The sequence below is a fragment of the Furipterus horrens genome, unplaced genomic scaffold (assembly GCF_987537825.1).
Source record: "Furipterus horrens unplaced genomic scaffold, mFurHor1.1.pri manual_scaffold_3, whole genome shotgun sequence".
Lineage (NCBI taxonomy): Eukaryota > Metazoa > Chordata > Mammalia > Chiroptera > Furipteridae > Furipterus > Furipterus horrens.
In genome coordinates this window covers 7,253,942-7,281,800 of record NW_028327173.1, presented here as the reverse complement: position 1 = coordinate 7,281,800, position 27,859 = coordinate 7,253,942, and the positions used below count along the sequence as shown (strand labels likewise).

The following is a 27,859-nucleotide window of genomic DNA, read 5'->3' as shown; positions in this document are numbered from 1 at the left end:
AAATGAGTAAATCAAGTGTGTTACACACAATGAAATACAACAGTGAAAATAAATGAAATGCAATTACATGTAACAACCTGAATGAATCTTATTAACACACTAAGTGACCAAGAAAAGCAAGTCTCAGAATATTAAATACATTTTAATAGCATTTTATAAAAATTAAACCAAGAAAAATAAAAGCTATTATATGGGATCTTTTTTTTTTTTTTCAAAGAGACTAGCAGACCCAAAAATCAGGACAGCAATTACCTGAGGCACTGACAGGGAAAGAGGTAGGGGAGGAACACATGCAGTGGACTTACTATGTTTACATTTTTATTCTGATGGCGGGTTAATGGGTGTTCATTTTATCATCACACTTTGTAACTTATACAGATATTCTTTTGTATGTGTCAAAGTCTCTAAAGAGAGAAAAAATGGTTATATATTCCATGATTATAATCATGGAAACATGTATAGGGAAAAAAATGAAAATAATTTAAAACATACCTATGGCACTAAGAGATTTGTAAGACTGATTCTTTTTTCCAGATTCCCTATAATTTGACTATGCTATTTTTATATATATTTTTAAAAGTACATTATCTGAAAGGCAGGAAACCAGTAACACTGCTTCCAGGAGAGAAAGTGGGTGGTCAAGGAAAAGTAAGTGAGAAGAAGACTTTTCTCCAAATGTCCTTTGTTACATTGATTCTGTACCAAAGCAATACGTGACATAATCCGGGGGAGGAGGGCATGAGGGGACTAAATGGTAATGGGGAAAAATACAGTCAAGGTTAAATACAGAAGAAAAATAAATAACTAAAGGAGTTTTTCCCATTTAAAAAAAAATGTAACAATCAAAATTTTTAATTTAAATTAAAACGAAATTTTTAAATGTTTCCACTATAAAGACAGCATTTACTTCTTAAGTTATCATCTTTTAACTAATAGTTTAAAACTAAGTAAAAACACAAGTTTTACAAAGAACTACACTATAACCGTTCTCTGTGGTCCCCAAACGGTGCGCCAGGGCCCAGGGGCTGCTGCCGCGCGCTCACAGGTACACTGCCAGGACCCCCCGTTCAGTTTTCAGGGGAACCCATCGTCTGCTGGACACGGCACAAACCACCAGCCTGAGGTGGCTCACGGTCAGCGTTAAATCAAGGGACATGCCTTTCAGTGACGCCCCACCTTTGTGAAGCTGGGTCGTGAGCAGTTGCTGTGACAAAAAGCAAGTCCCACGGGACCGTAAATGTGGGACAGGAAGTGCGGGTCGTGAGGCCCCATCTGACTCCCAGTGTGAGGGGTCGTGCAGCGCCCGTGAGCATGTACATCCTACGGACTGTGGTTATTTGAGAATGAAATAAAAATATTACTCATTTACTTATGTCTTCCTATTTTTCAAAAAACTACAAAGTTGTTAGTACGTAAGTACTTATTAAATTGTTTAGTCTTAATTATTTTTAAGTGAAAAACCATTGGGTGTTTCTTCTGGCCTAGGATGTGCCAAGGAAAAACTTCCAAGACCTTAAGGGAGCAATGAATGAAGAAGTTTGGGGATTTCTAATGCTACTTGAAAAACCCCTGTTTATATATGTTTTGGGGGCCATTTCCCAATAGAAGAATCCCCTCTGAGGTTCTAGAAGGACCAAAAGTCTTAAGTGTTGTCCATAATTTCATGTATCCTTTTTAGAGGACGCTAGAGCTAAACTTTAAAGGTAATGAGAATATGACATAATGAGTAAGAAACACAAGCTCTCAGATTACAGTAAGATTTCTATAGATTACCAGCTTCACGGAGGACCTTCGTAAGCATAAAACTACCTAATGACCTTTACTGTTTTTAGTGAAATTTTCCAGATTTATCTCTAGCAGCTTAAAAGTTCCACTGATCAGTCAAACTGGACCGACGGCTTGGGGAAACGAGGCCACCTACCGTCTGCCCCTCGATGGCGGCCCGCTGGCGCCCTAAGACGTCCTGCAGCTGCGTGAAGTGCTGGATGAAGGCCACCACCTCCGCCTGGAAGCGCTGGGTGTGCACGTACTGCACGGAGGCCATCTGCAGGCTGACACGCACGTCGTGCTCCCTCCGCAGCAGAGGGTCGGCCTGGCCGTACCTAGCAACGGGGAAAAGATCCAAGTTAGTATTCGAAGACAGCGCCGGTTGACTTAGGGCTCTCCCTAGAGAACAGCTTGAGCCATTCAAATGGAAATCCACAGTCGGGTTTCACAAAGCAAACGCCAATCACTAACCCCTTTCTGAGCTTCAGCCATGTGTTGAGGATGTCAAATAAAAGTCTGGTGTGACAGACAGCCAGGGCAATGAACCGGTGGGCAGCTCCAGGTACGGAACTCACCCTGGATTCCAGAACTCATCAGAAGCCCCATGTGGTTCAGACTGCTCACCTGGGCCTTTAAGGAAAAGTGGCTGACTATTCCTGCTGCCTCCATGCTAGCAAAGACTGCAACAATATGGACTCGAAAGATAATAAAAATAAGGCCGTGAAACAATGGGTAAGAAAAATGCGCAACCAAACCAGCGTTCCTGGGGAAAATTGTCTTCTGGTGGCAGAAAGAAGCATCCTTTTAACTTCAGTGAAGTGTAGGCCAAAGAGGCTTAGCATCTACATTCCAAGATAAATTAGAAGACTTCACGAATGATTGTGAATTTAACGGAGCATGGTGTCATAATAATAAATTATTTTACAAGATATAGTCACTGGGGAAGGGAACTCACGTTTGCTAAGCACCTATTCTGTGCCAGACAGAGAGTTGAGAGTTTTATATTAATTATCTCATTTATTATAGAACCGCACCACCGTGGTAGGTAATTACAGAAACAAATCAACCTGAATTCTCAGCACACCATGACATACTCCCCCCTGAAAATGAAAGAAAACGTGCTCAGGGATCTTCAAAAACAGATTTTCTCAATTCTAGCTGAACATTAGAGTCACTTGGACAAGCTGCAGAAGAAAAGGCTGAGCAGTACCCTAGACCAGGATATTAAGGGGCAGAGATGAATATTATATTTTCTAACAGCTCCCCAAAAGGTTGAAAAACCATCATTTTAAACTGTGTGCTTTCCACGAAAACCGGTCTTTAATATGGAGGTCTAAAGATGCCTCCTAAATTGAAAGATTCAATACAGATTATGTTTATGCAGAAAAACAAAGTCCCACCTGAAATCATTTCAGAATGTTTACAGCTTGAAGGAAACTGATCTAACTTAGTCCCCTAAACATTTCTACTAAAAAGCTAGTGCCTGGAGATGGAGTGATTGGTCTAAGATCATGTAACAAGCTGGCGGGAGACTGGCCTCTGCCCAGGCTTTTTAATAATCAGAATTACTTCAATCATACCCCATTTGTTTATGCAACCTGAGTAGCCCACTTCCGCGCAGATCCATTTCAATATAAGTCAGGACTCCTGACCACCAGACCATATCAATTTTATGTAAGAGGGTACAATTTTTAAAAACTTTTCTTCATTGTGTAGTCAACAAAAATTTGACACAGCGAGCAGTTACAACAAAATGTCAAGTGTGGGAAGGTCGGCGTCCTTACCTGAAAGCCTGGAAGATGAGCGCTTCTTCCCCGCTGGTGGTGAACCGCTCCCTGTAGAACTCCCCGTGGGCTGTGAGGTCACTGAGGGACAGGCTCCCGATGCTCCCCTGGAGGGCCAGGTCTCCCTCTAGGATGTTAAAGTCACAGCACAGTGTGTACCCTTTTCTGTCATACACCTTAAATATGTCTGAACCAAACACTGATCTTACGCACGCCTCAGACTTTTCACCATTTACTCAGACTACATGTCAAAAGCAGGTTTTCATATTCCGACACACCCAGAAAAAACGTTTTATGCCATTTTTCAAGTCGTCTCCGTGCAGAAGTCCACAGGAGACTGAAATAACACAGCAACGTCACACTTCAACATGCGCAACAGGAAAGAAATCAAGCTGAACGCATAAACAATTTAAAGGAAAAAACATTTACAATTATAGAAGTATGATCTATTCTGAGATTAGACCCCTAGTTAGAATTAAGGAACTATCATAAGGTCTACTAATTGTACTACGGATAAAAGACTCAGGGATACGTCAGGTATTCCAGCAACCCTAGTGGCTTTCGGTATGATTGAATAAAAAAAACATCACTGAGACAGACAGTAATGACGTCTGAAACTACTCTGGTGTTACAGGAGGGAAGCCCAGGCAGGTGGGCAGAACAAAGAAGGTTGAAATCCGCACACCTGACATGGGAAGCTATAATGAATCATTCTTAACAGGGGGGTGGGTGTTAAAAAGAAATACCCCGAACTATTGCCTCTGTAGAACAGATTTTATCATCATAATTAGCGTTATAAAACAATGACTAGTTCAGCTCCCAATGAATCGAAGACACATACTTATTTTTGATTCTTAATGTCCTCTAACGAAAATACCCAAGCTTAACCAACATTAAAGGCCTAGCTCTGCCAGGAAGCTTTCAGACATTAATTTACACCAGGCAGAGAAACCTCAACTTCAGTTCATTCCTTCCCCAAAAGACATTCTTGTTTTTAACTACAGAGTCAACATGTGAACTTTATAATCATCCATATTTCACTACCTGTTCCTTATGAAAGGAACAGTGTTTTATTCACTTTGTAAATCCCTACTCTTTAGAACTTGATGTAGCAGATCACAGTTGTTCTACCAAGAAGTTCAACCTACAGAGCCCCGTTAGAAAGAATGCCAGATTTGCTACAACATCCTCCTGCCTAAAACTCCGTACTGGTGGCTCCCCCTCTTTACTGCAATAGAATGAACATATGCCCTGGTTTACCAGAGACAGCCTAGTTATATGCCAGGTGTAATTAGCATGTAATTGTTATTTCCCACATGGAATTATTAATAATGCTCCCTTTCATTCTCAAAAATGTCCAAATTCAGGCCAAAAAATTATATAGTCACCAGACAGTTTGTTAAAAACACAGATGCCAGGGCCCCATCCCAACCTACTGAATCAGAGTCTTGGAATGAGGGCGGGATTGGGCAGGGCCGGGGGAGGTTACGGGCCAGAATCCTGCATTTTTAACAAGCTGACCGGATGATTCGGATCCTTAAGCCAGCATTTGAGAATGGCCATCATAATCTATGGCCGCGTTCAAGCTACTCACTGCACACCTTACTAAGCATTTGAGGATAATTAGATCTGTGAGCAAGACATTTAAATTCTTACCAGATTTTGCAAGTTTGATTTTTCCCCACTTACCAATCATTTCCAGGTGGGCCATTAATTTGGACACGTTTGCTTTGGCAAGCTCACTGGTGGTCTTGTTCAGCACAAGGGAGAGCGAGTGAACCTAGGCACACAGAAGATAAAGGAGGGCGAGTGTCACTGGGGAGGGGGGGCTGGGGAGGGTGTCTACCCTTCAGGCAGACAGCAGAACAAAGTCCGGGAAGAAGCAGGAAGGCTCAGGAAAGCTGGAGGTAAAGCTTCTGTCGGTGCCAATTCCGTCCCAGCTTCCTTTAGCCAGTCAGGCCACGTTCTCAGGAGAGGGCTGGTAAGGCGGGACCCACCTGGGCGATGTCAGCCCAGGTTCTCCAGGGTCTTCTCCATGCTGTTAGTGAACTGTTTTATATTATAACACAATTTCTCTCACTTTTGCATTTGTCTTCAATATTGCATTATTCTCATCACTCAGAGAGATTAAGTAAAGTCGCGCACTAAGAAAGTTGTCAGAACTGGGAGCCCCCCCACCCCACTCTCCCTCACTGCACACCGTTCCCCCTTCTTCCCTCACAGTCCGTACCTTCACTCTCTGTCTCCCCGAAGCTCCAGCAGCCCCTCTGGCTCACTTTTTCTAGTTCTGTGACTTCCTAATTAAACTTTTGCTTGTATTTGAAAAAAAAAATTTGTCCAAACAAAATGGTAAATATGATTTAGAAGCCTGTTTAATGTCTTTGGACAGATATTTAATAGAAGCCCCTCTTGTCCAACTGGGACTTCACCTGGAAACCACCACCAGCGACTCTTTCCAAGGGACAACTAGGAGAAGAAAGTCACCACCCTCTGCCGTGAAGACAGCACTCTTGGTAACAAGCAAACCCTGTACCGTCATATGGACATTTTCAACGCTCAGAGGGCTTATACGTCCAGGCAGGTACCTCTGTGTGCCTCGCGGAATAGTGGGTGGGCCGGGGAGAAGGAGGGAGAAAGGAGAAGGTCCGACCCGCATCACACGCATGGCCCCCCAACGGCAGAACCCACGCCCTACCAGCCCCCCCATCTTCAGCGCCGGCCACAAAGCGGGTGCTCGGGGAATGTCTGATGAACACATCGTGCAGCAGGAAGAAGCTGAGAAAAGAACGACAATAACGAGAGGCCAGGGAGGAGGAACGCATTTGTGGAGGAAGGCAGAGGGAAACGGAGTGATCAGCACGGGCGGAGCGGTGACCTGGGGGCCCCCCAGCGCCACCGGGGCTTCCTTGCGGTACCGTTTTGATAGGAGGCGCTCAAGACACAAAATGATCACGAAGAGGGGACTACGAAACCTCCGGTCACGTCATCACCAAAACGCCACCTACACTGGGCCTGAAAGAGCTCTCTCCGGAGGAAGCCGCTGGCAGCCCCCGAAGCCACCACCTCAGCCGGGGTCGGAGCGCCACTCAAAGGGGGGCACCCCGGCGTCGTCTGCTTCCCGGCGGCGCGCGACAGACAGACAGGACGCACGCAGCACCGCCTCAGGAACGCTTGGACCAGTCGGGCCTGAATCAGACCAAGTCCCTAGAACTAACTCCATTTCTAAAGCCAGAGCGTAGAAGAAGGCAAACGGCGAATCGGAAATGGGGGACACTACAGCACAGCAGCCCGGTGTCCCCACGTCAGCTGCACGGGGCAGCAAAGCGGGGCCGGCTTACTCCCATCACGGATTTCGGGGGTGGGGGGGACAGCGACGGGCACACGGGACCCTGCCGTGGACGTCCATTCAGAAGGCGCCTGCATCGCGTTATTTAACCCCTCCCGTTCCGGAGCGGAGGAGAGCACGGCCAGGAAAGGCGGAGAATTCCACCGAACTGCGGGCTCAGAGGAAGGGCGTGAGGCTGCTTAGCCCGTCCGTCGCCCACAGCCCACCAGCGACGGGCACTGCTGAGACCGTCGGGGAGCTCCGAGTGTGGACGAATGGGGGCTCCGTGGCCCAAGGAAGCCTTGCTAACTCACAGACGGGACGATGGGCTGCGGCGCTATTCGTTAAGGTCTGTATTTTCCCGGCCGGGACAGTGAAGTCCGGAGATGAAACGCCGTCTGGGCTCTGCCTTACGTACTTCAGCAAAGAGAAGAAAGGGAAAAGGTGAACGTGATGGCTCCCACGGGGCTGGATACGTGGGGGTTCGTTTTACTGTTCTCTCTGTGAAATGTTTGAAACTCTGCATGATAAAAATGTTTTCAAAAACGCTAATTCTAGAACAGCGCGTTCTTGAGGGACAGTTACCTAGTCTTGTCTCGTAAACCCAGCTGCACCTAACCCTGCAAAGCCCCCTGGGGGCGTCACACCCACCCCCGGAGGCCCCCGAGGCGGTTATAGAGGCAGCACAGGCCCAGCCCCAGCTGCGCGCACACCGAGTCCGAAGGCACGCGTGGGGCCTCTCCTGCCTCCGTCTGTCCTGCCAACAAGCACGGTACCGGAGGCCTCGGAGCTGCCAGGACGTGCGGTCACGGACCCGGAGCAGTGACGCCCACTGCCGGCCCAGAAGGGAAGGGAGCTGCGCCTGGGTGGAACATGACCCTCCTGCCCGCTTCTCCCCAGCAGCAGGCGCCAGTCCTCACGGGCTAAGGAAGAACTTCATCCCCAAGACACATGGGTGGGGGCCCAGGGCGCCCGATGGGTGCTAGTTACAGTGATGGGCCCCGGGCGGTCGTCCAGGCCTCGCTGCTGACGCCTCTTACTGTTCTATCCCACAGAGCAGTACAGCCTGAGAGTCCGACGCTGTCTTTTTTATGCATTTTTCAACTTTTAGAATATGAGCACCAAGGACCAGTTCTAAGTACGGCAGCCCACGTAGTAATAAAAATAATAACAGCTCTCAGTCACTGAATGCTACTTCAAGCCACGCACTGTGCAAAGGGCCTTACCTATATTATCTCATCAAAGTCTCACAGCCACCCAGTGGTGTGGGCACCATTTCATATCCCAGATTATTGATGAGAAAATTAAGAAACAGATTAAAAAATCTGCCACAGTCAGATTTTTTACAACAAAAAGTTTGGTTACAACAAAAAGTGGCAGGATTTAAAGCCAGGCAGTCTGACTTCTGAGGCTTCGTTCTCAACAGCTGTACCGGTGCCCTCAATGAAAGCCGACCTGCCGAGTGGGGAGATGATGATAAGGCCACATTCTAAAGGAGCTGCTGTGTCCTAGATACATTACCTCATTTAGTTATCTTAATTAGATGACGGCAGATGAGGAAACTGAGGCTCAGAGAAGCTAAGTCATCCCACTGAGTCACCCAACCCGAAGAAAGATAAAAAAGTTACTTAGCCCTTTGAGTACCAACGTCGCTGGGAGTGACACTGACAAATTTTCCCAAAAGTGCCAGCGTTGCTCCCAGCGCCTCTTTTTCCGATGGCTATAAATGTAAATAACAAGGGAATAATTCATATTTCATGTTTTGTTTTCTTATTTGTACCTCAGATTATATACTGATATAATTTTTTTCTCACGTTGATCCAAATTTCGAATTACGCACGGCACTCAAAGGGTTAAATCACTTTTTGGTGTTTTTTTTTGTTTTGTTTTGTTTTTCCCTGCCTGCAGATGGGATTTACACTAAAATCTTTTCTAAGCCATTGTCTCCCCTTTTGTGACAGACATCTAGAAGACTCTCTAGCTCCCCTGCCAATCGGGTCTATTTTCCAGAGTCAATGCATGAGGACTGCATTTAGGTAAACGAACGAGCATTCATTCCTAGAACTTCAGGCAGTGGAAGGGAATCGATACCTTGAGGTCCAGCTTGGTGTTAACTGGATCCTGAAGGTCAGACTCCAGGAGGGCATTTGAGTCTGACTTCACGTTCTGTAGGATGTCCTCAGGCGCGACCCTCATGGCGTGGTTGTCTGCGGTGGAACCGATCCCAAAAAAATCCAGTATCACCACCCAGGTCTGCAGGGTAATGAGCACATCCAAGCAGTTAAAATCAACATCAATGCTCCGGTTAACTCGGTTGTACAGGGAGGAGAATTCTGGATGTTTCTTATCCACCAAGAAAACATTGATGTGGACCAAGGAATCATCAAATTTACTCTTCCCAGCAAGTATCTTGGGCTCGTCTACTGTTGGAGAAGGAGGCGGGGTCACAGGACAGTCCTGGTCTTGGGCTTCCTTTGGCTGCTTCCGGGACCCCGAGGCAGGTCTTTGGTACAGCTGGAAGACGTTCGGGGCTTCCTCCACGTGGGAAGGGAGGGACCGAGGCATGTCTGGGTACTCCACGTTGGATAATGAAGGGCAAGACTGAGAAAGATATTCTTTTTGTGCTAAACTTAACGGCTTGGGGGCTCCCCGAGACACCATCAGGTTCTTATACTTGGAATCTGGATTCTTCTCCAATAAGTCTTCCATCAGCAGAGAGCGCAGGGCAATCTGAATGGATAAGGTCTGAGGATGGTCTTTACTGAATTCCACCTCGAAGTCCTGAAACTTTAAGCTCACAAGGCCCTGGGCCCCCAAAGTCAGATCTCCACTGAGCTGAACTTGAAGCTCTGAAATACAGAAGTTGGCCTGAATCTGCGTAAAGGATTTGCCTTCCTTCACAGACAAGGACTTCTGAGAAGAGTTAGACAGACTGGAGTGGCTGAAGAGCCCGTTCTCCTTCCTCTCGGCGGAGGGCTCTCCGCAGGAGCCGAGCGCGGGCAGCGGGGAGTCCGGGCAAGGGGAGGAGGCCGCGCTGACGGGGAACTTATTCAGATCTTCGCTATACACGAGGTTGTCCAGCGTCTGTAAAACCTGCTCATAGACATGCTTCGCTAACACCACCTGTGTGCAAAGAGAAGATCGCAGTTATTCTGATAATTAACTGCACGCAAATTTCCAAAGTTGATTTTTAAGGGTTTCCCCAGGAGGGTATAAATCAGCTGAGAGCGAGGACTGCTTTGATTCTTTCCTTTTCTATCCTCATGTCTCTCTGACCTATGTCTATTCAAAAGGCCCTCTCCCAGCACCTCTCGAATAATGTATACACAACAGATGTTCAATAAATGCCACTGGTTATGGGCCTGATGCACTCTTTCCAATCCCATGGGCACAATTGCAGACACTGAAGGGGGCGCGGCTGGGGGTCCCCTGTGGCCCCGCGCAGGCCTGGGAAACAAGACCCAGGATTCTAACGCGCACTCAGCATCCCCAAGCAGTGTGACAACCGATGTTCACTACAGCTAAACAAACAGATGTACGTTTTAATCAGAACAGTGACGATCTGTTATTACCCATGTTTCTCTCTCCCTTACTTAGTTTTTAGTTACAACTTCTCATTAAAAACATTTTCTGGCAAGTTTATTTATTTATTTAAGAACAGTTTTTTTTACCGGAGGAATTCCAAACAGATATAGAAGTCATAGAATTAGAAAGCAATCATTCTATAACCCTTAACTAAATCATTTACCCCGTCACAATTCATCAGTGGAATAAGCCCTTACATGAATGACTAACAGAATTCTACAATGGAGGGTCAGGCTCCTGCCACCGAAACACAATCACCAATTTCAGCATCACTGAGAGACGACCAGGCACTACATGCCTCTTAATACAGTGCAATACAAAGTACACAGCACTGCCTTTGCCAATAAAAGCACACAGAGAAGAAGAACTTGAATCCAGTTTAACCTGTAGAGTAAGTTACAATTTATAGGAAATGTGGGGGAACAAATTAAGTGACACCACAAACAGCTAGTCCAGTATGTGGGACATTCCTACGGGGCAACAGGCCTGGTTTTCCCAACACAATAATGGCACAGGGGAAAAATGAGAGGGGAACTAAATTAACAGAGACCCACAAGATGTAGGCAGCATCCAAACACGTGTTAGGGCCTCGAATAAAAAGACATTTTTGAAACAATCAAATATGTCTGATATCTGAAAATGGATTAACATTTAATGATACCAAGGAATCCTCATTTATTTTACAAGGCATGGTTACATTATTAGAGTTATGTTAGAAAATGTATGCGGTCTGTTGAGATACATTTCAAATATATAGAGATAAAAATGGCATGAGGTTTGGGAGCTGCCTTAAAATCCGAGTGATGGGGGAAAAAAATCTGAGTGATGGGTACATAAGACTCACTAGCTACTTTTGTGTATATTTAATTTTTTTTCATAATAATTTAAAACCATTTTAATAAAGAATTTCATCAAAAACTACAGTAAATCAATGGTGACCATAAGAACGAGTCAATATAATCCAATAGAATTCCCATTAGGTGCTAAATTTAAGGTGAAAGGTCATAGGAAAGCTTTGGGGAAAGCTCTGTCACCCAGACACCCATATCCAGGAACCACTGACGTCAGAGGGTACACAGAGGCAGTTAACAGCACCCCTGACACAGACTAGTGACCAAGCCCAGGGGCCACTGTCCGAAGACCCTGTCTGTCCTTGCTGCTTTGTCCTGTTATGCCTTTCCTCTCGTCCCTGTGCAAGCAGGAAAAATGACACTTTTAAAGGGAAAAGGGTGACAAACGTATACACACACACAAGAAAATCCCCACCTAGGCCCATTTCATGTCAAAGAGGGCAGGATTAGTTCTAATTCCCCCTTGAAAGGATCTGTCACCAGCTCAGGTGGTCAGACTGTTTGATAGGCTGGGCCCCGCACATCAGAGCGGAACAAGAATTATATCCTCCTGAATTTTTCAGCAATAATTTCCCTCGTTTCTGAATGGCAATGGAACTAAGGATCTGCCCTCTTCCTCTCTGTCACTCACCCCTCCTCCACAAGAAGAGAGCTAACAAGACTGATTCCCTGGTGACAAAAGGACACAGTAAAAAGACTCCGTGTCGACTGGAACAAGTTATCAACACTAACATGCATTAGTGACAAATGTCCTTGAATTTATATATTTTCCTTCCAAAGGTTTATATATAACTACAGAACAAAATATAAATATATTTATGCACTGTAAACATAAAATAAATACATGACTTCAACTGTCCTGACGTGAAAATCAACAAGGTGTTCACCTGAACGGGGTTGACAAACTTCCCTTCGATCTTCATGATGCTAGACGTCCCCAGGTCATCCGGACTCAGGGAGAAAGTCAGTTCGGATTCTCTCTCTACAGGGATCTTCTCTAGTTTAAACTGAATGGTGGTGTTGTTCAGGATGTGGAAGGCTGCAGAAGGGAGAGGGAATGGCAGTCTGAAAACCCTATGATGTACTGCGTAACTGCTGATTAAGAGCAGGACATATAAAATAGAGCCCATGCATTACCCTTAGGCCAGGGTCCCTCATGGAGGACGGACTTGGAGGACTACCCCAAGACCAAAATTCACAGTGAGCAGAGGCACAAGATAAATTTATACACAAAAAGAAACAAAATGTTCATGACATGCTCCATTTGGTGGCGTCAAAATATGATGTGGTGGACATTAATCCAGGCCAGGGTCTATGTGAAGCTTCTCGTAGCCTCCGAAGCTGACATTCTCCAAACCAAACTGCTCATCCTCCCCCAGCTTTCAGAGACAGACTGACTCCTCTTAATGGGCCTAAATCAGCATCAAGGACAATACAAGGTCCTAAGTGAGCAGCTTTTATCCCAAGCAGAGAAAGCAATCTCTGGGTAAGTAAATAATCAGTCAACTAACATCTGAGAAGCACAGAAGAAGTTCTCAAAGGCATTAATGTCTTCACCAATAAATAAAGCCATGCTCCCCGGCTTACCTGGTTTCTGAAAATGCTGAACCTAACAGATTGAACTGTTTGGCTTAAGCCAAAGAGACCGAGAACACAAATACAGGCATATTATTCCTGGAGCCCTAAACCAACCCATTACAAAAGATAGCAGAATACTAAAAGGAGAACATAACACCCACAAACTAAACTGCATATTCAAATTATGTCAATCCCTCTAGCTGTCTTGGACTACAATATTTAACTAGGAAAAGTCGACAGCTTAGAAATTTTAAAAAATCAGATGTATCTGACCAAATTAAATAACACTTTAACAGAATCCACTCACTGAAACATCGCTGTAAAGGAGGCCACTTAAAAATTTTCTTATTTCACCAAATATGGCATTGGATGGGAAAAGCTAAAAACTTATCAACCTAATATGAAGCATTGTATTAAATTTCCAGTAGGATTTTTTAAATATTAACTGGGGATAATTCTAGAAGAAAAAGGTTTTGTGGTTGTTTTAAGCAAAGGATACATGAGCTGGGTTTGGAATCTTTAAACAAAATGGGACACTGTTTAGACTCCTCACCTTGGCCTCTATGCAAAGACTCAAAGAAGTCATGCCGGGTGAAATGAGCTTCCTCCTGACTACTGGCACTGGCAGACCCAGAGGGAGCGCAAGCCACCCGGCTTACGTCGGACCCAGGGCCCTCCCTGCCTGCCAACTGGGTACAATTCAAAGAGTATAACTTGATGTCTTTGATTTCCACCTGCAGACGGTCACTTCTGGATTCATCATCTCCTGCCACAAAATTCTGGATGAATATCTGTCCCAGGTGCCCTACCAGCAACTCCGGACTCCCGGGCTTCCGCGGGATAGAAACAACCGGCGATTCAATGTTTATGTTCAAGATGAGCTTTACAGTGTCGGAATGGGAGGCAGCTAGGCCGAACCCATATATTTCATTGTCTTCTAGGCTAATGGATTCCCGCGTCTTCCTTGGAGTTTCAAAGAGTGACACCATCTCACTGTACTCGGCTGTCTTGGTGGCTAGCACTGTGGTGACTTTGGTGGCAGCACTTTTCAGCATACTCCGGAAATTCTCTTCCAGTTCATCCATGGACAACGCCAGCTCCTTCAAAAACTTAGCAGAGTGGTTATAGTGCAGGGAGGCCATCTTGAGGTTGAGAAAACACTCCTGTTTCGATTTCTCAACGAAGGTGAAACTCAGAGCTTCGCTGAGGGCGGCATCTTCCATTCTGACAAACACAGATTCAAAGTAGCCAATGTCGCTGATGATGTTTTCATAGCCCGTGGAGTTCCCGATGCTCACAACATATTGGTTCTTAACATTATCTTGTGTCAGGTCCATAAGCTGCAGACAGCCGAGAGACCCGTTCATGTCAAACGTGCTCCCCATTGAGACGTTGACTTTGGTGCCGCCCACACTCGCGGTCGCAATCTTTCTGCCATATTTCTCGCCGTTGGCCATTCCCACGGTCCGAAGGAGCAGTAGGTTAAGGCGGTGGATTTCCACGGCAACCTCAGTGTTTTGCTCATACGTAGCTTGGTAAGTTCCTTGTTCCCTAAAGCTTCTTTCAAAATCGGTCATTAAAGGTTGGGGACTCAAATCATCTTTTTCCTTGGGAAAGGATTTTTGAAGAAAACCAATCAGCTCCACAATTGTCTCTGGATTTAGGATAATATCCAAGTTATTCACCTGCAACGAAATCACCTGAAGAGTGCTATCCAAATTCATTGACGGGCACTCTGAACTCACAAACTGGTATTCCAGTTTAATGAGGGACTCCTGTTCCTTGGTGAGAATTCTGTCAAGTGAGACACTAGCAGCTGACTGGTTGCTCCGTGTGGCAGCATCAGTGAAGGGCGCCACATTGGATCCAGAGACAGGAGACTGGGCCCTGCTAGCCCGGAGGCTTCCTGTTGGGATATCAAAGCTCAGGTTCTTATGTGAAGCCATCAAAAGGTCGAAATCTGCACCATACGTCTGCATGGTATCCACCAGGAGCAAACCGTGAACGGTCAGGGAGACCTCGGCATCATAAGGCCTCTTCACGAAGTGAGCGTTGGTCCCAAACACCTTGAGCACCGAAATGTACTGGCCGTTGCTCTCAACACCAAGCTGCATGCAGTTCACCTTGAACTCCGCCAGGAGGAGCTGAGACTCCACCAGCACCTCCCGGGTGTGCTGCTCCAACGTCACGATGCTCTGGGTTAAGTTCATCACCGAGTCTTGCAAACTGCCCCGCTGATCCTCTTGGGGGAAAATCTTCTCTTTAATCTGAGTGTCAGAAGTCTTCATGTCTGGGGTGGTGAGGACGGCGAAGCAGTTCTTTATGGCTGATATTTTATCTTCATTGATGTGGATTTTTAAGTCTGGTAGGTTGCCCGAGAGCACGGCCCCGGGGTACTTGGGATCTGAAGTGTAAATCAGCCGGCGTTCCAACTGTAGATGAACGTTGAATTTCTCGACCACGTGGGTTGGCCCCACATCAATATCCTGGACATGCTTCCAATTGTCCTTCACGCGTCCCACCATGATCTGGAGGTCCATGAACGACAGGGAGTACCGCTCGTACATCTTCGTGCTCAGTAAATGCGCCTGAAGCTGCTCTTCACTGAACTCAACTCCCGAAAACGGAGGTGTCTTCTCCCCATTGCTGCTGCTTGTCTCGGGAGGCGGGGTATTGGGAGGTGTGGCGAGAGGGGTCTTATACTCATCATCACTGAACTGGTTCTCGTCAGACGCTGACCCATCCCCACTCTTCCTCCTGGAGTCATCTGTAGGTGAAAAAAGAATTCAAAGTTCACATCTGCTCTTGCCTTCTTTCCTTTAATGTAATAATCAGGCAGAGAATCAGTCAGCCCCAATTAAAGAAAAATAAACGGACGAAAACTCTAAGCTGATACTCTGTATTCTTTTTTTTTTTTTTCAATGTGAACCTACCTATTAACTTGGAAAACAGAACACAAAGGGAAAGTGCCCGAGAAAAGATGGAGACGTGCTGACACAGGGACACACATGTCATGGGCACCAACCGGCCACCGGCCGCCCAAGCTCATGCCCGCCACGTGCGGCTCTCTCCGGCCCTTCCTACATCACTTCCATGGTCACCTGCTCACTTTTTCCTGGTTCTGCCCGTGTGCTCATTTTGCTCCCCCCACGAGAATGTTCGCGGAGCACAGAGGTCGCCTCGGGCTTACTCAGCACAACGTGCGCAGCGCCCGCGCTGGTGCTGGGCGAGCAGCGGCAGCTCAGCGAGTTGGGTCCCAGCCCAGAGTCCACACTCCGAGCCCCTCCCCGGCGGCTACAGAAGCGCGCCCCGCTGCGCGCTGACGTCTTATCAAGGCAAGCGCGTGCTTTCTGTGGTTACGGGACCCCTTCTTCAGCTCTAACTCCCTCTTGCATTGCCTTTAGCACCACGCTTCCCCCCTCCTGCTCAAACCCTCTACCCTCGCCTCGCTTTTCTTTCGGAAGATAAGCTTAAAATTACTGGGTAAACTTCCTCAATCTCTTATGCCGTGAATCCTCTCTTTCTTCCCTCCCAACTCAAGGTGAATGACGACTGTTTGGGGGATTTTATAACAAAACAGGAATAAAATTACCTTCCAGGAGTCTCTTTTCATATATGTCCCTAATATCCCTAAATAGGTCAAATCTCTACTCCTGAAATTAAGTACTGAAAAAATAACGTTTATTAAAATACAAAGTGTTACATATGAAATAAAATAAAAACCACATTGAGATACTACTTTTGGCTAAAAATGGCTCTAATCCCAAAGACAGATAATCAAGTATTGGCAAGGACGCAGGGAAGCTGAAGCCCCCACACATCGCTAGTAAGAAAGTAAACGGTACGCCATTTTGGGAAACAATCCGACAGGTCCTCAAAATGTTTAACATAAAGTCATCATAGGTCCCAGCAATTCCGCACTGAAGTATACCCCAGAGATTGAAAATAGATTGTTTACACAAAAGTCTACATGTGACTGTTCACAGCAGCATTATTTATAACAGCCAAAAAGTGGAAACAACACAAATGGCCATCAATTAGTGAATGGAAAGTAAACTGTAGTATATTTGTATAAGACATGGTATCCAGGCATAAGTAGGAATGAAGTACTCAGACATGCTACAGCATAGATAAATCTTGAAAACATGCTAAGTGAAAGAAGCCAGGCATAAAAGGCCACCTATTGTATGATTGCATTCTTATAAAATGTCCAGACCAGGTAAACCCAGAGATGAAAGATGAGTGGTTGGCAGGGGCTGGGACAGAGTGACTGCCAACGGGTTCAGACTTTCTTCTTGGGATGATGACAATGTTCTGGAACTACATGAAGAGACTGATGCACAATTCTAGCAATATGCCGAAAACAACGGAATTATACACATTAAAATGTATCTCGATAAAGCTATTATGTAAAGAGTAACAAGTGAACTTCGGAATTTTAGTGTTAATAAACGTTTGTTAAGCTCTGCTTGGTACAGTTGCTTGCACTGTACCTTGGGAATTTGTCAGCAGCATCCTTCCGAGATCCACAACCACTAACACAGGATTCTTGAACTTGAAATCGTCAGGAAATATCACTTGAGGGGCAGAAATATCTAGCCGCACAGTCCACCGTTTACTCTCCTCCTGCAAAAATAAAATAAGCTACAATTAAGTAACTTTTCACTATACCTGGTGAAACTGAACAGCAGCAGTCAGGCCTCACGCCTCTCCGAAGGCCACCCCTGGCGTTACGGAATGATCTAACGGTCTTTGATATCAGAGCACAAAGTTTACAACAAAAGCAGACCCGAATGCTGGCGGAGGTAAGACATGACCACGTGCAAAGGTCTGAAGAGGGAGGAAAATGAGCCAACTACTGGCTGGCCACGCTCTGGCGGCGCCGTCTGCTGCCGCGTCTCGACAGTGCACCTCTCTGCGAGCGGGGGAAGCCGAGAGCGGCTGGATTGTTCCGACGCTTCTCGGCAGCCCCTGCCTATGACCTCCGTGCGCCAGCTGGTCTCCTAGCATCACAGAGCGACCATCATAAGCTGGGCTGGAAACTGGGGGATGATCCCAGTTCTTTTTCTTCTGGTAACAGTGAATGAGAAGGGAGTACTCTTGAGGGCAACATTTATAAAATATCAGGTCTAGAGAAGGGAACAGAGGTGTCCCGAGAGTGTTCCAAATTTGGTACAAGGAAGAAACATGATCTAGTCACAGTCATTCACTTTTTTTTTTTTCATCCATTAAACCCCTGACTGTAAAGACATGAGATTTTGTTGTTGTTAGCTGATAAGGATTTCACACTTTCAATTTAATCTGTATAATAAATACAGCATGCCCATCCACCCAGTACAGAACGTGACAGAAAGCACACCTGGGCCTTCCTCCGCCCCCGCCCCCCCAAGAGCATTTACGTGTGTTCACTTACAATAAAGTCACCCACGAGCAAACGGTCAAGGGTTTGTCGGATCTCTGCCTTGGTCTGCATCTTCAGTTTGTTATACTGTCTTCTGGCAGCTTCAGCCACTCTCAACTCAAGTTCAGACTGATAACCAAAGCCTGCAAGATCGGAAACAGGAGAATGAGAACTTTCCAGCAGCACCATGAACGGAAGCGCTGTAACCTCTGTTCTCACCAAGAATTTCCACCAAAATTTAAAGTCTATATGACAACAGTTCCCTACTGCAGACTGACCTGGCATATGTGGGTAACAGGACTGAGGCAAAGGTGGGTGAGGGATGCTCATGAGGAGGAAGCCAGGAAAAGATACATTAGTTACTAGAATTTCTCGAGTTATTGTCTGAAAGACTCCAAAATATTTTATTTCAAAATCCTTAAAAGCATGACATTACATTGAAAGAGAGGATGAAATTTAGAAGGAAATGCCTTCTGTATTCTATCAGTGATGGAGCAATGAAGCCAAAACATTTATGGCTACTATTTCCATGAAAACACCCCAAAACAGGCCAAAAACTAAAACAGCTTCATTAGTATAAAGAGGGAGGGAGATACATTTAGCAAGTAATAGAATTTCACTGTCAGCTTAAGTGCCTTTTCTGCTCCTACTATTTCAATTCTTTTGGGGGGAGAAAAAGGCAGACATAAATAAATCAATGATAGGGGAGAGGGCAGAAATGAATTTTGCAGTGTTTAATGCTGCACCAAGCAAGTAAACCAGACTGCTAATCCCGTCTGTCATCTAGAATGAAACCTTGAACATGCGCCCTAAATTCAGAGGGTCTAAAATATCCAAGGAAATCAGCGTCTTAATGGAATAGCAAGTATTTAAAAAATGTTTGCTAAATGGAGGCAAAGAAAAAGAAAATATTTAAGGGTACTGATTCCTCTGGGAAAAGTCACTTTCCAAGGACCTCTACGTCGACTCAACAGTGAAGGACAACCCTGTCCACGTGCCCTGCAGGCCTTTTCTACCACCACCAGGTCACCTGATGTATAATAACCCAGGTGCAGAGCACTAGAAATGACAGGAAAGAGGTCTTGAGAAAGTAACATAAGAGCAAACAAACAAAAAAGTTAACCTGAGGTATGAACCTTTCCCTTGTAGAAAAAGTCGGCTACTTTTTTAATAGCCTGGGGATTATAGATGATGTTCAAGGGCCTGGTGCTGACATTCAGCCGCCTCTCGAAGTGGCTGTGCACTGGGTTTCGCTCATACAGCATCTCAAATACTGGGGCCTCTGGGTCGGCAGCTGAAGGGAAGAACCAGAGAGAGAACGGAACACAGCAAAATCAATCATTCTGTTCTTAATAGACACCTATGAGGAATTCTGAAGAAAAGACGTTTCCTACCTTTTTTCCAACTAGGTCACACTTGTGCACATTTTATAAAACAGAGAACCTAGTAAGGACGGACTCTTAATTATAGCAAGAATCCTGAAGACAGTTTGCTGTACTTGCTCCCGTTATGAAAACCAGGAACGGGGAAGCCCAAAGAGGTCGCCTCGCTCCCCCGGGGGCTAACAGAGAGCACCGGGCTGTCTCCAAGTCAAACACGGGCCCACACAGCAACCCGCTGGGCAGTCACAGGACACGCTCCCTCTTTTACTGCCGACCAAGACCACTGATCTATAATCATCATATTTTTCAGAATTAGTTTTAAGAACAGATGACAAATTACCAGGATAGTGATCACTCCTGTCTGCAGATGTTGTTTGGAGACCAAAAGACTGTGAGACTCTGCCAACTTCTTTTTGCTGTTAAACACACACAAAACGCATGTATGTCAGGGGAGAAAGGACGATTCCCCAGGCACGCACGCTCACAATTTACCCTTCGGCATCAGTCCCCCTGAGCACAACCAAATCAAAACTCATCTGACATCCGATCACTGAGGACATGCAGAACGAGCCCTCTAATCGGCGTCTTTATTCCAACCTAGTAAAATCCCGTCTTTTCCTTTGCACTGACAGTGTGCGCCTTTGCATTCTGGGCATTTAATGATTGCTAAATGAGTATCAAACGTGTACAGCTCTTCAAACTTCCACTCTGCACTCCACCCGCTCCACAATCCACTTCCCCCCACCCCGACAAAAAAAGCATGGGCAGAGCGAGGGGCTAAATATTCAATTATTCTGACCATATCTTCGCCAATTTGATAAATACCGAAGATCTTCTAATTAATAAAGCCTATGCTATATAAAAAATTAGCATATATATAGAAATTGGGAGGTGGGATTTTTTTTGGAACTCTGCAAAGATAAGAGGTCCTATCAAGTGACTAACGGTCAGAATGCATGACAATATCTGTCAGACACTGACCCTGAAATGCAGAAAACAGTTGTGCTTTAAGGCATTTTCTTCCAAATCAGAACGAACCGGCCCATGGTGGATACAACACAGGAAAGGAAGACGACCCTGCCATAAATCCTACTGGCATCTGCTCTCTAACAAATTTAAAAACTTATCTAAATTCAGTTTGTCTTCTAGTCAGCCCAGCTGTCTCAAGATAATCAAATGTCGAAATGAACCAAGTCAGCATTACCTACTGCTTGCCTAAAACAAGCCAGCTTTCAGCATCGCCCTGGACAGACCCACCACCCCCCCGTCGTACGTACCGGATTGGGGAAGACCAGCAGAGGAAACATAGTTCCTTCCGTGGCCAGGTCGCGAAGGAACAGCCCGCCCAACCGGACTAAAAGCAAGGAAGAATTCCTCCGAGGCAGGGATTCTGCTAGAAGTTTTACATCTACAAAGAAGAAACATACGAATTGACGCTATGCCAGGACAGCCTAGAGTGTTTGCAAGTATTAGGTATAGTATTTAACAGAGGACTGTTAGATATCATTAACTGTTTTCCTTGAAATTGAAACACACAAAAAAACACTCCTATCTATGTATCTACGTGTCTATGTATATAAGTCTACCTATGTAAATATCTAAGGAATATTAGACACTTCCTAGCAGAATGAATTTTAAGCAGAGAACTTTACAATTAATTAATCTGCTAGTCCATACTAAGTTTATGGTACCCCAGCTCTCATGATTATAAAGTCAAACAAACCGGCTTTTTTAAATTTTTGGTCATTTGCCTTCAAGCTATACTGAGTAACCTCAGATACGTGGCTATTTTATTAACTGAAATAAAAATATTTGTGAGATGTAAAAACCAACATCTGGGTACTTATTTACTCCCCTTTAATTCAAAGTCACAAAAAGAAGTCAAATATAGTTGATCCTCATTACTGGCAGATTTCATATTTGCAGAAGTGCCTGCTCACTCGAACTTATTTTTGCCCCCAAACCAGTGTCCGCGGTGCTTTCGAGGACGTGTGCAGGGCAGCGAAGTCCCTGAGGCACCTGGCGGGCACGCTCCCAGCTGGGGCTGAACAAAGGACGCTCTGTCTTCTCGTTTCAGCTCTCATACTGCACACAGTGCCCTTTTCATGGTCTGTTTAGTGCCAAGTTTTTTGCATTTTCCTGCTTTTTGTTGATTTCACTGTGCAAAATGGCCCCCCCACACAGCACCAAAAAGCCGTCGTGTGCCTTTCAGAGAAAATCCGTGTGTGAGAGGAGCTTCATTCGGGCCTGAGTTACAGGGCCCTTGGCCATGAGTTCAGTATTAGTGAATCAACAATACATATTAGGTAAGGTGCCTTTAAACACATCACACATAAAACAAGGTCATGTGTTGACTGGTTGATGGATGTTATAACCGGAGGCTCCCGGGCACCTGACCGTGTGTTTCCCTAGGGACAATGATCACGGCCACTTTCCAGAACATAACTACTCAAATAATGAGATTCGAGGAGACACGGGCACCCAGAGAGATCAACACCAGCAGGTGGCTCTTGGGGACAGTACCTGAAAACTCGAGCTGCATGAAAGTGCTCTCCTCGGTGTGCGGAGCGCCCGGCTCCTGGTGTGACAGCGTCACAGTGCCCCGCAGCAACTGCAAGTTCAGCTTGGCGAAGACGTGGTCTCGCCTGGTGTACGTGTTCATGCAGGAGGCGTCCGCCGTGGGGTCAAAAAACTCCTCAGTGCCTGAGCACGAGGAAGAAGTGATGTTAAGAAAACACACGGGAAAAGTTCCAAAGCACAACCAGGCACACTGATCACACTCGTGATTCCGTTATTTAGCTATTCTTTTCCCTTTTTTGGAAAAGAACTCCAAAGTTGTGGGTGACTGTTTTATTCACTAACGTAAAATGACCCAAATGCTTCATAACGGCTCTTATCAACTTATTCGCAAGCCAGGAGGATGTTCAGATTCATGGCCAAGTACAGGATAAGCCGTGCTATGCAACACGGTGAAACGTTCTCCACCTGCTCTGTCCCGGACAGTGGCCACTGACCACAGTGGCTCTGGGCACAGCCAGCACCTGTGGCTAATGTGGCTAGTGAGACACAGGACGTGACCGTTTCGTTTGATTTTAATTCCTTCACATTTAAACAGCTATTTGTGGCCGTGGAGACCACACCGGAAGTGGGGTCTGAAGAGGGGCTCCGGAGGCCGGCACTCGAGCTTCCGAGGTTCCGACTTCTGACCTTGCTCAGGCTCAACTCTCTTATCACTGCCGTCACTCCTGACTACCTGAAACTGTGCTCACAGTCACACTGAGTAACAGACTGCAGATGAAGTCTCTCCCCAAAACATTTTCTCTCTGCCTCTATGAACATGAGACGAACTGGTGTACAAATGCCTGCTCTTGTTTGTTTGTTTGAAAAATACTGCAGGCCGTTCCACAAGTAACAGACAACTTATTATGAACCAAGCAGCTCCCGCCACTGCCACCCGGGGGGCCGTGCGTGCAGACCCCCCCCTTACCCAGGATCTCTTCAGGAGTCCACTGCTCGTGCTGCTCGGCCGACAGCCCTTCGCCTGGTCTCCCTTCAGGGCTCTGCTGCCCGGACCAGCCGCCCCAGCCAGGGAACCAGGACTGAAGATACTGCAGCATCCCGCTGCCCCCGCCGGCTCCCGGCTCTCCGGGACAGTCTCCTGGAGAATCAAACTGAGGCTCCCGCAGGCTCTGTGTCAACCAACAGTGAGTAAATGTGAGGACCCGAAGGCAGAGACGAGCTGCGGCGCGCCCCTGAGGACTCCCCGTCCGCCCCCCACCCAGAAGCACTCAGCGTGCTGGGCCTGAGCACCCCTTCTCAGAGACGACTCCTTACCTCTGCCAGCTCCTCCTGTTTGTGAAACCGTTCGTGCACCAGCTCACGCAAAATCTTTAACTCCTCGAAGCTCTGTTCCTCTTCAATGCGACACATTTCCTCCTGTTTGGGTGACGACAATCACAGACAGACAAGTAAAACAGGTGTTAAGGCTCCAGAGAAACTGGACACCCTCACAAACCACTCACTACCAGTACTGCGCAGGGACCTAGCCCGTCCCCAACACTTCCACCGAACGATGAGGGTAAATAGCTAGGCCCACGGCCGCCACGTTTCTGGTTTAAACAGCTCTTCCACAGCCCCCACCAGCTTCCTCCTCGTCTCGGAGAGTGCCGGCAACCCCGGAGGAAGGGCAGCACCTGGCTGAAGCGGGGTAACCGACGCGCAGGTGCCGCTGTAACACCCCGCACTGTGCGCGGCCGAGTGCGCGGCCCTTCCACGTGCTGCCCGCAGCGGGCCAAACGGAGCAAACGGGGGACCAAGCCTGCACAGGGGGTGTGCAGGCCTCCAGCGCCTCTGTCTCACGGGGCACGAAAGAACGGTGGGAGCCAGCTGCGTGCGAAGACGCAAGGAGACAAAATGAGCTCTCCCGGCCTGTTCTGACGCCCTAACACCGGGAAAACGGGATCCTGTGTGTTTACTTGCTGACCTCAATGAAAACTTCATTTTTTCCCTCCCTCCGTGCCTTTGCCTGTGTCCTTAAGAAAACCGTCCAAAACAAAACGCCTGCTCTGTTCCGGCCTGTTCCTAGGGTCCCCGTGTCAGTGGCCTGCCTGACACTGGAGAGAAAAGCACGGCCAGTGAGGGGGCCAGGCCTCAGGGTGCCGGCAGGAGAGGTGAGAACGCCCAGGGATTCGGCACGGGGCGGGTGCCACACAGCAGGGCGCTCTCGTGCTTGCAGGCCCCTCCCCCCCAGTTACTCCATGGAAGCTTCACGCCCATGGAGATGGGACCTGGGAGGAAGCGAGGCCCGATGAGGTCGTGAGGGTGGGCCTTCCTGATGAGATCAGTGCCCTTCTGAGAAGGACAGGGCCATATCTCCCCACCAAGGCGAGGCCACGTGAGCACACAGTAAGAAGGCCGCCAGGAGGAACAATCTCACAAGGACCCAGCCAGGCTGGCACCATGATCTGGGACTTGCCATCCTCCAGAACTGTGAAAAAGGGCTGGTTTTTTAAGTGCAGTCTAGCATTTTGTTACAGCGGCCCGAGCTAAGAAAGCCACTGCAGGGAAAGTAATATTCCTATTTGCTGGGAAGGGTTTACTAACGAAACAGGTAATTAAGAGGTAGTACCTGAGCAGAAACATTGGAAACAGTCTAAACTGCTTTGCAAAACTTGATGCTCACAAAACCGAAACAAATCAAGGAGCAAAGCGATCAGCAAGCCCCACGCCCCTCCCCTAGGAGGCAGAGGCCGACCAGGCCGGCCCGGAGCTAGGGCCAGCTCTCCGGCAAAGGCTCTAGGAGTCTCTAGCCCTGGGAAGAACTAGAAGAGCTGGCCTTCACCACCTCCTGCACCCCTCCACCTAGCTTCTACCTCCCTAACCCCAAGGTCAAGCAAACCAGTGGGGCTGAGGGAAAACGTAGGTGGGAGCCTACAGGGACTAGCTAGGCTCAGGAGGGAAAAGAATGACAGGAATGGGCTTTGAAGAGGCACAGAGGGCGGGGAGGGGAGCGGGCACCACGGCGCAGCGGGACCCCCGCCACCTTTCCCTCCTCCCAGCCCGAGGCCGGCTCCCCTCGGCAGCAGGTGGGGGAAGCTTCCGGCCAAGGTGAGTCCGGGGCCTTCTAACCCGCCCCCACCCTGGCAAGACCACTCCATGCTGTGGAATAAATTCCTTAGCAAGGGACCAACTCCTCCACAGCCTCCCTTCCCTTCAGCCTTTGAGAGAGCAACGTTCTCGTCCTCTGAAGACAAGAAACACGGGACCGCGGTCCGCTCACCTTGTCGTCTGCCGACAGCACGCCTCCTTTCAACCTGCTGAAGTACTTGTCCGTGTAGGACACAGCGTCGCGGGCACGGTGGCACAGGAAGGCCCAGGTACAGCGCCTCCTCTGCTCTCTGATCTCATGCAGGTTCGCGTTCAGGGCAAAATACCACCACTCCCGGCAGCTGAAATATTTCGCGACAATGCAACTACCTCTTGCCTTAAAGGCAACTACAATGCTGTCAACCCAGGGCGATCCACATAACACCCGCCCACTTCTGAGAGAACTCTTCTCCCGTCAGCCATCTCTTGATGCCTCAGACTCTTTTTGTTGGGCTAAGCTCAACATGCAGGGCAGGCAAATGGACATCTGTAACAGATCCTGCATTTATACATCAATAACAACGTATTCCTCAACTGGTTTGAACTACCCATAAGGTCAGTCCCCCGCACTGGGTCAAGTGGTGACGGTAAGGTAAATGTCATCATAAGATAATTACCAAGGACGTGACTACTAAAGATTTTAAATGGAATGCTTCAGAAAAGAAAAGGAAATGCACGGGATCTAAAGCAGCTGGAATATACTGGACTGGTCAAGTGTACCCCTGCAACATGAAAAGATTCATTTTCGTGACAGAAGTTACAGAGTGTGCTATATAAGTGTCAGCCAAACCACCTGGGAGAAAAGACCTAAGTTCAAAGAGTCAGGTCCTACCTGAGCAACCCCAGCCGGCCTGCTGAAAAGACGGAGAGGGTCTCCTCGGTCCCACCGCGCCCAACCCAAGGCTACCCCCACATCACCGCAGCAGCAGACAATAAGCGTATGAACAGCGATATACAACAGAAATGCCATCTTAAAGGCCAGAAAGATACACTTTGATCTACAGCCACGTGTAAAGAACACTGGGGGCTATTTCTGACCCCTACACAAAAGAACAGAACGCTACAAAATGCAGTTCCTATACGACAGCCGAGGAGCCCTTACTTCTCAGAGACGGCCGCCTTGGGCTTCCATCTTCGAAACTTCACCTGCCGCTCCTTTCGCTCCAGCTCCTTGAGGAATCCCATGATTTGCCGGTACTGCAGCTTTTTATAAGAGATTAAGATACTGGGTTAGAACTGATTTGTTTTTCTCACCCAGTTAAGACACTTATCTCACAAGGAGAATTCACAGGAGTCAATCCACTGAGTTGAAATCCAGTGCAAACCGAAAGACCCAATCTCAGCATCAAGCGGCGTTTCTCCCTGGACACTCAGCCACTGATACTTACTGAGTTTCTGTGCGCTGCTCAGCACGTAAAGACATCAACCCGAAACTAACCTGAGATCACCCCAATCCGTCTGTAAAACAGGCAATGGAGGCCGCACCCACCACACCTCTGGGAACGACTCTTCGGTGCCCTCTCCTCCCCGCTGGGGTACGGCAGAGTATGCAACCCTTCTATCAACATGCTCCTCACCCCCCCCAGCTCCCAGTCCAACCGTGACAGCATAAACCACCTGGGAGGAACGGGGTACCTGGGAGAGTTTCAAGGGGATGGTCTCCAGCTGGATGTCACCCTCAATACGGGGAGTGTGCCGAGAGCGCAGGGGCTCTTTGGAGCAGTTTCTCTTCAGCAGGGCGGAGGCGCACACGGGCTCCAAGATGTAGTGATGGTTGCGACTCTCCGTGCTCTTGCCCATGGCCTCCTGAGGGTCACAAGAACCTCTGTCATTATAGCAAATGTTCTCAGGTTCAAGTTACATGTTAGTATGTACATTACATCAGACTCCAAAAACAGGATAAAGCTGAGATCTAAAGCTCACCAGCATTTCAAAATTTTTATTTATATTTTTATTAAATAATATACCCACATGGTTTTAAATTTTAAAGCAAAAAAAAAGTGAATTATCTCCTTCCTACTCCCATCCTCCAGCCACCTAATTATCCTCCCCAGAGGCAACCAATAGTATCAGCGTCTTACGCAACCTGCCAGGAGCATCTGTATGTATTCAGACAAATCCATAATTTTCTCGTTTTTTAACCATTCTTACACAATGGCATATATCCTGTTTTGCCTTGGTTTTTTAAATGTAATACTATATATACCTTAAACATTCATCTTTGCCCTTATTTTACAGCTGCACAGTGCTCTACTGTATAGACGCAGAGTATTCACTTAATCAAAACAGCAGAAAAACTATGCCATCCAATAGCATGCAAGTCAATGATAATCTTGGGTCGGGGGGAAGTGAGTCCTTTTTCTCTATGTCACCTAAATCACCTACAATTTCTTTACAAAAAGATTAAAATGAGATTTCTGGAGCCCTTCACACACAGTAACACTTTATTTCCAATGACCTATAATGAATGACCTCCGTGTTCCTTAAGGGAATGCCACCAAAGGACCAACGCAAACATAGAAAGCTCTTCTTTAAGAACC

At 47.0% G+C, this 27,859-nt stretch overlaps 1 protein-coding gene across 1 annotated transcript in view; it reads right to left on the bottom strand.

Annotated features, from left to right (window-relative positions):
• VPS13D (vacuolar protein sorting 13 homolog D) overlaps positions 1-27,859 on the bottom strand; it is a 235,897-nt gene that overhangs the window by 189,698 nt on the left and 18,340 nt on the right. The window contains exons 8-24 of the mRNA XM_090268616.1: positions 26,955-27,125; positions 26,422-26,522; positions 25,453-25,621; positions 23,508-23,609; positions 23,161-23,362; positions 22,197-22,376; positions 20,951-21,081; positions 20,014-20,089; positions 19,415-19,585; positions 18,304-18,434; positions 17,384-17,516; positions 13,444-15,657; positions 12,200-12,351; positions 8,968-9,999; positions 5,241-5,331; positions 3,552-3,678; positions 1,922-2,102 (exon numbers count right to left, since the gene is read on the bottom strand). Coding sequence (XP_090124742.1) covers positions 1,922-2,102; positions 3,552-3,678; positions 5,241-5,331; positions 8,968-9,999; positions 12,200-12,351; positions 13,444-15,657; positions 17,384-17,516; positions 18,304-18,434; positions 19,415-19,585; positions 20,014-20,089; positions 20,951-21,081; positions 22,197-22,376; positions 23,161-23,362; positions 23,508-23,609; positions 25,453-25,621; positions 26,422-26,522; positions 26,955-27,125 — 5,364 coding nt within the window. The remainder of the gene's footprint in view (positions 1-1,921; positions 2,103-3,551; positions 3,679-5,240; positions 5,332-8,967; positions 10,000-12,199; positions 12,352-13,443; positions 15,658-17,383; positions 17,517-18,303; positions 18,435-19,414; positions 19,586-20,013; positions 20,090-20,950; positions 21,082-22,196; positions 22,377-23,160; positions 23,363-23,507; positions 23,610-25,452; positions 25,622-26,421; positions 26,523-26,954; positions 27,126-27,859) is intronic.